Genomic DNA, 10,000 nt, shown 5'->3' with positions numbered 1-10,000 from the left:
TCAGCTGGAGGAAATTGTGAGACATCCATTTGTTAATTTGGTCCATGCAATGATAGAGTGATTCAAGGGGGGTGTAGTCATTTGGGGACATAGATAAGTAGAGCTGGGTATCATCCGCATAGCTATGATAATTTATGGAGTTATTCTCGATAATGTGTCCCAGTGGCAACATATACAGATTGAACAGTAGTGGTCCCAGAATGGAGCCCTGGGGGACCCCACAATCCAGAGACATTGGTGATGAAGTATGTCTTCCAATGGCGACAAAAAAAACTTCTTTGTTGTAAGTACGATTTTAACCAGTCGATCACTATGCCCGTAAAACCAACCCAGTGTTCCAGTCTATGTAGTAGTATAGAATGATTAACTGTGTCGAAAGAGCACTCAAATCAAGAAGTACCAAGACGGATGATTTGCCAGCATCAGAATTCAATCTTATGTCATTCATAACTTTGATAAGAGCTGTTTCAGTGCTGTGGTAGGCACGGAAACCAGATTGAAACTTATCAAAATAGCTATTAGACATTAAAAAGGCAGTTAATTGGTTAAAAACAATTTTCTCTATTATTTTACCCATAAATGGTAGATTGGATATGGGCCTATAGTTGTTTAGTACCAGTGCATCCAGGTTGTTCTTTTTCAGTAAGGGTTTCACAACTGCTTCTTTCAGACAGCCTGGGAATATGCCTGTTTGTAGTGAGGTGTTGATGATCTGAAGTACATCTGGTGATATTAGGTGTAAGATGGATTTGAAGAAGGCTGTTGGTAGAATATCTAAGTCAGATGTAGAGGAGCTAAGACTTTGTACCGTTCTATTAAGAATGTCCACATCAACTAAATTAAAATTTCTCATGAGGTTAGGATTTAACTTCACCGTAACAAGTTGGTCCGAATCTTGGGTCGGTTGCACATGTGTGAGTATGTTTGTACGTATTTTTTCAATCTTACCTTTGAAAAAGGATGCAAACTCATTGCATTTGCTGACTGAGAGGAACTCTCAGTACATGATGTCGCATAGCTTATAGCCAGTTACTCCACTGCACGTAATGTGGTAGATATGTTACAATGTGAGACCTTGATTACAAATATGTGAATATCTTAAAAAAAACAAATCACTATTGTGACAGGTGAGTTTTTGAAACCTACACCTTTAATTTTTGTTTAACCCTTTCGTGCAGAACCTAATTGTTACCAAAATGGTAATGGCTTAATCAGTTACTTGAAACTCTTGGTAACAACATAGTTGAGTTTTTTAAGCAAACAGTGACTGTTGTCATCTGTATAAAAAGAGCTATAGTCCTTGCAGCTTCCTCGTGGCCACTGAGATGCCCTTTGTAACCAATGGCATCTATCAGGTGCCATCATCACGTGTTGGCAAGGTGTACTCTGCTGGCAACTCTACATTTGGCCATGCCCAAAAGCCAACCTCAAGGAATGCCGGGCCCTTGGCTCCATGACAGAAGTGCCTTCTTTTGGGGCAGTGTGACACTGGGTCCACACGCACACACACACACGCACGCACACGCAGGCACGCACACACACACGCTGCCAGGTTCCCATCGTAATGGCCATGCTATTACATTTTATTACATTGCACATAAAAAAAAAATCTTTTTTGTTTTCGTTAAAAACAATTTAGAGCTCGATAGCTTGCTCAGGAACACCATTTTCAGCCATTAATGAGACTGTTGGAGACAAGAAGAGGAGAAAACTACCGGTATACACTGACGACTTAAATGGACCCAAAGCATGTGGACATGATGATATCTGATGAATAAATGACAAGTCTCAGCTCGTGAGTGCGGATTTGTCTCCTCTTCAAGTTTGACCCAAAGTCATTTATTTTAATCTACAAGTGGAGCGCGCCCACTGCTACAGTACACTTGAAGAAGACTGTCGGAGACCAGACCACCCACCCACTAACTGGATTCATGACTCAAGAGATTTATTGTTATTGACAGAAGGCAACGCATAGCACCACAGCACTGACGCAGGATCATGTGCTGGTCTACTCTAGTATGACCTGCTGCAGCCTCTTACACAGGGGACCTAATGGAGCGTGGCGATGAGACGATGGGACATGGGGACATGATGTCACTATGGGTGGCCTTTCTCAGAGTTTCTCGGCATGCTTAAGTGACGGCAGGCTGAGTTACGGCGGGGCACGGAGCCTTGTGCTGGGGCTGCGACAGGGATACTATATTTGGTTTATGAAAGTAATAAGAGAGGTATTGAGTAACACACACACACACGCATACGCAACGGGCGCGCACACATACACACACACAAACACTTGCACACAGACACACACACTCTTACACACACACACATATAAATACATTTTTCTTCTCATAATTTCTCTCTGTGTCCTGCCTCTCTGTGCTTGCGCTGCACAGGCAGAGAAACACACGCACACACGCACGCACGCACACACACACACACACACAAACCAAATGAATCTAATCCACTTAGGTTTTGGCGATGCAGGGTGGTTTGCAGAGTGCCCTCTTAAAACAGAGGGGTGTTGTGTTGCTGTTTGTTCCATTTCTACTTCCTCTCCCAATCATGCCCAACCATATGGCAAAAACGGGGAATGGAATGCCTGTGTCTGTGTTTGTGTGCGTGTGTGTACATGTGTGCGTGCGTGTGTGCACACGCACAAACATGTGTGCTTTATGTGCTTGTATGCGACTTTCTGTTTGTTTTGTTGCGATGACAACAGATGAGTTCTAACCCACAACATTTTGTTTTCTAGATTTGATTTTGAAAGAAAGTAATTGTTTCACTCTCACACACACCATTCCATTAGAATAAGGATGGCACATTCTCTCTCTCTCTCTCTCTCTCTCTCTCTCTCTCTCTCTCTCTCTCTCTCTCTCTCTCACACACACACGCACACACACACACACACACACACACACACACACACACACACACACACACACACACACACACACACACACATTTCCCAACGTTTGTGTTAGCAATGCAAGAGTCACTCACATCAGTGTTAAAGCGTCACACCCCCCCCCCCCCCCACACACACACACACACAGTATCACCTGCACACAAGCACACACACACTGGTTCGTCTGTGAGTGAAGAGCTTCTTCACAAAGACAGTTGACTTGGAGGCAGATTCTGGACCTCTCTCTTTCTGTTCAGTTGTATTGGTTCCTGCGGCTTTTACTTTCGCCTCGGGACCTGCAGACTTCTGCGCCGTGTGAAGTTTTTCTGAGCAGCTTGGCTGAGCTCTCTTTTCTCCGCAGCGGGCTGGAGAATACTGTAGCAGCTATAGCTGTCACACAGGACCGAAGCGAACAGGCGGGACGGCAGACGGACAGACACACAAGCTCGCTGTGCCTGTGTGTGGTGTGTGTGTCATCATTATTCTCATGAACGTTCGGGATTGCTTCCGTGGAATTAAATTCATTTCGCTGACGGTGAATGGATTAACGTTAAACAAACCAGTGAATGGAGCCTGAACGATTTTGCCAGAAGCCGGCGCGGGATGGCACCGCGTCTCCGTAAAACAGAAAACACAAAATGATTCACTACTACGGTGAGGACTAGACCTGTTATTAGCGGATACTGCGGTGTTTTCGTTGCTGTTGAACTGTGTTGCCGCACGGAATTGCATGGTGTTGGGACAGGAGTCGGTGAGGTGTTTTTTTTAACGTTATGCGGATGATGCTCTGACAGAAACATAACTGCGATGGCCACAACGCTTGTTCAATCGTTCGACTCCGTAGTCTTTTGCTTGATAGAGTATGACGTAGCCTACGGTTAAATAGTTTTGTAGAGGGTGCTGTGTTGGAGACTACGGAGACTCGAAGGGGAAAAAACGGTGATCACTGTGCTAGTGATACAGAGAAGACGGGAGAGTGCGGCAGGAGAGGCAGGCAGCAGTCGGAGCAGAGTGCCGGGGGAGGGGTTGCAGAGGGGGGAAAGAGTTGCAGGAATTGGCCTTGTGAGATGTGCGAGAGAAAGATGCTGGCTCTCAAAGCATATGCTGCGATATGGTTTCATATTTGTATGCAATGCTTTTTGCTTCAAGTGTCTGCTGCTTTATAGCCCATTTAAGCTATTAATAATTAAACTGTATTGAAGGAATAGCTTGTTATTGAGATGTTACACGCGATGTTGCCAAGTCAATAATGCCTTGTGATAATTTATCACATGCTGCGTAAAGTGTCTACATGGACTATCGCAGTTGGTCTCACACAGCTTTACATTTTTAGTGTGTTTTTCCTCACACGTAGGCTAAACTAAAGTTGTCCCATATCTTGTGGAACCTCACGAGTTGCATCGTAGGCTAATGTATCAGGGAAACTTCATTTACGCATGGAAACCGGCGCAGTGCCGTATGTATGGAATAGCGGACGACGAGGTGTCCCGATATCAAGGGAAATAATGGACGAGGCGGAGCGTTCGAAACAGCCCGACGGCGCAGCCGAAGGGCTGTTCGCTTCGCCAAGTCCATTTTCTCTTGATATCGGGACACCTCGAAGGCCGCTATTCCGCTTATCACCCGGTTACCAGCATTTAAGTAGTAATTTATTAATATGTTGATCTAAGGCTTCGTGAGAAAGTAGATTCACCACTGCGCTTGGTACGTTGCCATGGGCACCACTTCCTAATCTAGTGAGATGCGCCTCTATCAGAGGCATGTACGGACGCGCGCAGAATGTTGGGGACTTGACAACCAAATGCGATAGAATTGACGACTGGGTTTTTGACTTGACAACCAGATGCGATAGAATTAGTAACGGGGTCTTGACTAGACAACCAGATGCGATAGAACTAACAACGCGGTCTTGACTAGACAACCAGATGCGATAGAACTAGTAACGGCACTTCGCCAGAAAGTTAGAGAAGAAGCAACTTGGACGCCCGCACGCCCGCATGACATCATAGGTGTCCTGCTACCGGGGAATAAAGGACACCTGCTCAGCCAATCAGAAGACGTTGCGTCTGCTCACTGGGTGATAATGGTGCAGTACCCACGGCGAAAGGGTTGGTTGGGGCAGGTGTTGTTTTAGACTGTTCAGTGAACCTGGCAAACAAAGCACAGACATCACAAAAACTTACCGAGGTGCCCTTGAGCAGATAAGAGAAAACTAAAACCTCAAGTCTAGTATTAAATGTCACTAGCTCTAATTCATTATAGAAGGCCTCTGGTTACGAACTTGGACCAGCATCGGTTCTCTTGTTGGGTGGTGGTGGTGGTGTGTGTGTGTGTGGGTGCGTGCGAGAGAGAGTGGATGGGGGGTGGGGGTGGCCGGCCAATAGACCTGACTGCTGCATAGAGAAGGTCCTTTTCTGTCTGACAGATGCTTCAATGCCAGTGCCACCTCTGCTGTACACAGGTGAGGATGCGATGACCGGGGACACGGACAAATATCTGCGGCCGCAGGACCTGCGGGAGTTGGGAGATGACTCCTTGCCGCAGGAGGGCTACATGGGCTTCAGCATCGGAGCCAGGTCCGCCAGGTATGTACACACATTAACATTTAATATTTTTTCAGCATATTTAGCTGGTTCTGACAAGAGGAAGATGTTGAATTTTGGTTTGGAATGTGTTTTATGGAATGGAGTTTGTATGGAATGGTTGCAGACAATCAGTTGCATCTGTTTCTTTGGGGGGTTCTTTTCCCCGCAACAGCAGGCTATCAACTTATAAACAACTTACTTATAGAATAAGTTCTCTAGAGATTGATAATGAAAACATGTTTTGTGAAGCCATACTTTCATAACCTACAACAGGGCTGATAGAATAAAAATGCAGTCTATTACTATTATACACAGGCCTAGATCTATAACTACTTTGTAATATGATTCCTTAAACCTAACAAACAACTAGTCTTATTGGCATAGACCTGCATTTATTTGTCACAGACAAACAGTAGGCTTCAAAACAGACACTACTGTCTACGGAACACATGAGATATACATAATGTCTAAAGAAATCTGGCACTTTTGAAATTATGTAATCCACTGCAGAGCTTGAAACACCTCTAAGGACTAACTTACTTCAGACAAAAATATGTAGGCCTATGTGCCTGCAGTCGAATTTTTAAGTGATGTTTGGTGAAAATGTTTCAACAAAGCCAGGGAAGGGACCAGGTTTCAGAAATATTCAGAATATTTTAACCGTCAAATGTGCAATATTTTGTTAATGTTTCAAAGGGAATTTTCTTCATGCCACATCAAGCAGTGTACTATATTAAGATACACATTAGATATATTGGAATGGATACTTACCTTGACAGTTGATTTACCAATGCTGATTTATTTGGCATAGTTGTCATGATGTCTACTGTAGCTGTAATGAAATACATGCTGTATTCTATTCAGAGTGTCTGGAGGGAATCGATCTCTTTAAACATGACTGCTAGGTGATGGGCTGCTATATGCAATTACTTTGACAGCACTTTAAAAAGTCAAATGCTCACTGCGTGCATGTGTGCGTGTGTGTGTGTGTGTGTGCGTGTGCGTGTGTGTGTGTGTGTGTGTGTGTGTGTGTGTGTGTGTGTGCGCGCGTGTGCGCGTGCGTGCATGCATTTTTGTCTTTTAGACTGACACGTTGAAAATTGATCGTGCAGATGCATATGTGTGTGTTGGGTGATGTTTATTCTCGTGAATCTTGAAGTCACAATTACATCACATTGATATACGTAAAAAGGCAAATTCTGACATTTGACTGTTGCAGTCATGGTCAGTCAGTCAGCTAGGCTAATAAGTTGTGCGCCATCCACCCGTCTCAGTTTAATGGCTTTGTGCTCTGATCTAGATACTGTGGTGTTGTTTAATAGTGCAGCATCGCATTGATGTCATGAAAAGAAAAACTATCAGACATTTGACTGTTGTTGTAGTCATGGTCAGCCAGTCAGCTAGGCCAATGTCTCCCAGCCTTTTTTTTCCCTGCGTACCCCCTAGGCAATTTTGTCATAGGATGAGTACCCCTTCACCCATGCTCTATATTTGTTTCTATATCCCAATGCGACTAAACTCTATATATTTCTTATAATTAAAATTTTCCAAGTACCCCCTGAGGTGTGCTCGCGTACCCCTAGTGGTACGCGTACCCCTGGTTGGGAAACAATGAGCTAGGCTAGTAAGATGTGCTCCATCTATCCGCCTCTGTCTAATGACTCGTTTTGCCTGTCGTGTTGTTTAAACATGTTGCATTGCATTCATGTAATGGAAAGGGGAAAAATGGTCAGTCAGTCAGTCAGCTAGGCTAATAAGTTCAGTGCAATGACTTTGTGCTATGGTCTGGGGCCTGTCGTGTTGCTTAACTGTGTAGCATCTAATTGAAGTGATGAAAAGGGAAACATCAGACATTTGACTGTTATAGGCATAATCAGTCAGTCAGCTACTGTAGCCAGTTGTGCTCCATCCATCCATCCATCTGTCCGTCCGCCTCAGCCTGATGGCTTTGTGGTCTGGTCTGGGGGCCTGTTGTGTTCATCCGGCGGGCATAAAGGCCGCGTGGAGAGATGGATGGCGCTGCGGGCTAGAGCTCGGCGGTGGAGAGGAAGCTGCCAACAGGGTGAAGTGAAAGCACATCAAGCTCAGTTCGTTAGCGGGGCATTGTGTGGCCCTCTGCAAGATGATTGGCTGGCGATTGTTTTTTTGTGTGCAGGCGACCACTGTGCACCGCATGGTTGGGCCGAAACAACAACGTTTAAAAAAGGGCTGCATCAGGGTCAATGCAACAAGGCCATTTAGTCACCCTGCTCTGTGTGTGTGTGTGAGAGAGAGTGCGTGGATGGGTCTGTGTGTTCTTAACTGTTTATGATTATGAGGATTATAGTGACTTATTCTGCCTCTGGACTGTGTGTGTGTGTGTGTGTGTGTGTGTGTGTGTGCGTGGGCGTGGGCGTGTGCGTGTGCGTATGCGTATGTGTGTGCGTGTGCGTGTGTGTGTGTGTGTGCAGGGGTGCTTCCTTGGTTTATGAGGAATGAGTGTTTGTACAGCGTCAGGTGTGTGTGTGTGTGTGTGTGTGTGTGTGTGTGTGTGTGTGTGTGTGTGTGTGTGTGTGTGTGTGTGTGTGTGTGTGTGTGTGTGTGTGTGTGAGTGTGAAACCTGTTGAGAGCTAGGCAGTCAGGTGTGTGACAGGTCAAAAGATGGATGCAGGTGTGTACCTCGTCATTATCAGGCCGCAAGGCGAGGCCATACACACACACACTACTGGCCTCTAACTAAGCCCTCAGCGACAACGCAGTAAAACTGTCACCTCTGTTGGGGACCACACCTCATGTAAGATAAAAACACAAAAAGCCTATATTAATTTTAATTTATACAATAGCTTTTTAGTATCAAGTGAGTTTGTCATGCTCTCCTGATTAACGAATATAAGAATTGCAATCGAGAGTGTAGCTTTTCCCTAAGAAAATTTACACAATAGCCTCAAATTGCTACATGCTCTGCCAGTTGAACGCTTCACTATTGGATGAAAAAAAGTTTACAACCATAGTACTGTACTAGCCTGGTTTTACCAGACCACATTAATTACAGAACAACTCACCAATGGCATGGATAAGTCTGATAGTTGCCTCTGAGTTCGTTTGACATGCCTTTTTATGCGATGATTTGACTGTCATTCATCTGAGTTTATTAGTGGTTGTACCGTCAATTTGACTCTCAAATTAGATTCGTGTTTGTGGAAAGCACTGTATGGTTGCTGTCTTTGACTATTGGACACAAGAAAACGCTTGGGAGCGGAAGTATCTCAGGATGGCTTATTTAGCACTGAAGGTTGCAGGATCAAATCCCATATCGCATCATCCATGATGGCTGAAGTGCCGTTGAGTGAGCCATCTAATCTCAACTGCTTGTTTGTGATGTGATGCAATTATCAGGTAGAGTATTGATATAGATCAGTATTGCCAGAGAGGATTGTTTTCTTTCCGTAATCAATATGACGCAAGGCTCTCTAAGTTGCCATCCTATGTCAGCCGTGCCCTTTAGGAGAATAGGAGACTAAGACCATGAATGGAGTTGTATGGGAAAGTCATGCCCATTTAGGAAAACAGAGTTGATCCCACTTTCATGCCATTAGCAACGCATGTTATCCTTTATCTCGGTTCACCATATTGACAATCTTCCGTATAGTATCACACCTTTTGGCTTGATGGGCTAGTCCTCAAAACAGATGGCCTTACGTATACCAGTTGTCTGAGGCCAGACTGTTTTTGTGTCCTCAGCTACCTGAGTCAAGCCGTGCACAGACAGCACAAACTAGACTCACACTAGACAGATTCAGATTCAGGCCAGCGTGGCTCTGAGAAGAATATTTTCATCTTCATGACTGAGGATATTTGGACCTGATGCACTGTTAATTCTAATCACTGATAAACAAAATGTTTGATGATGTCATCACTTGTTCACCTAGTCATGAATAATTACACCTTTTTATCAGTGGGTTATTATCTGGGGAGTATTCATAAGTGTGTTGTTTGTATGGTACAGTATGTCTCCTGGTCTACTCTATCTGTCAACACTGCTATTGTACATACACCTGCAAGTGGCCGATCCAGTTACAGAGAGCGTGATACAGTGTATGAATAGGGCATCGCCTGCCAGACTGCCATTTTAGGTAGGGATACCATACACAGTGGAGCTTATTGTTTTTGCATAACCATGTACGGTCCATCTGTGGCAGTCAGACATTTGACTGCTTGCTGCTTATTTCCATAACTAGCATTGCACAGATACCAAGTGTGGGAGTGCATTGCGATGCAAAAAGGGAATATTGACTATTCAAATGCTATGTGCACACTGAGCACAAGTGTTTATCCTGAGCAAATTGTGTCCTAAAACCACACAGCAATAATATCTTGGACAATAGCAAAGCATAGCTGTGTTAGCCTCCCAAAGGCCTGCTAGTCTGAAGTTGATGTATCCAAGGCACTCTTCGAAAAGGTTAAAAAAAAGCTTTAATAAATGGCCTAATCATTAAAGAAATATAAAAAATGGCAACATGTTTCGGCC

General features: G+C 44.4%; 1 protein-coding gene across 1 annotated transcript in view; it reads left to right on the top strand.

Moving 5' to 3' along the window:
- The window catches only part of LOC134441806 (ankyrin-3-like), a 158,367-nt gene that overhangs the window by 90,695 nt on the left and 57,672 nt on the right, over positions 1 to 10,000 (top strand). The window contains exon 24 of the mRNA XM_063192207.1: positions 5,370 to 5,493. Within this exon, the coding sequence (XP_063048277.1) occupies positions 5,370 to 5,493 (124 nt within the window). The remainder of the gene's footprint in view (positions 1 to 5,369; positions 5,494 to 10,000) is intronic.

The sequence above is a fragment of the Engraulis encrasicolus genome, chromosome 24 (genome assembly GCF_034702125.1).
Source record: "Engraulis encrasicolus isolate BLACKSEA-1 chromosome 24, IST_EnEncr_1.0, whole genome shotgun sequence".
Classification (NCBI taxonomy): Eukaryota; Metazoa; Chordata; class Actinopteri; order Clupeiformes; family Engraulidae; genus Engraulis; species Engraulis encrasicolus.
The sequence above is the reverse complement of the archived record's forward strand: the minus strand, read 5'-3'. Positions and strand labels throughout refer to the sequence as shown.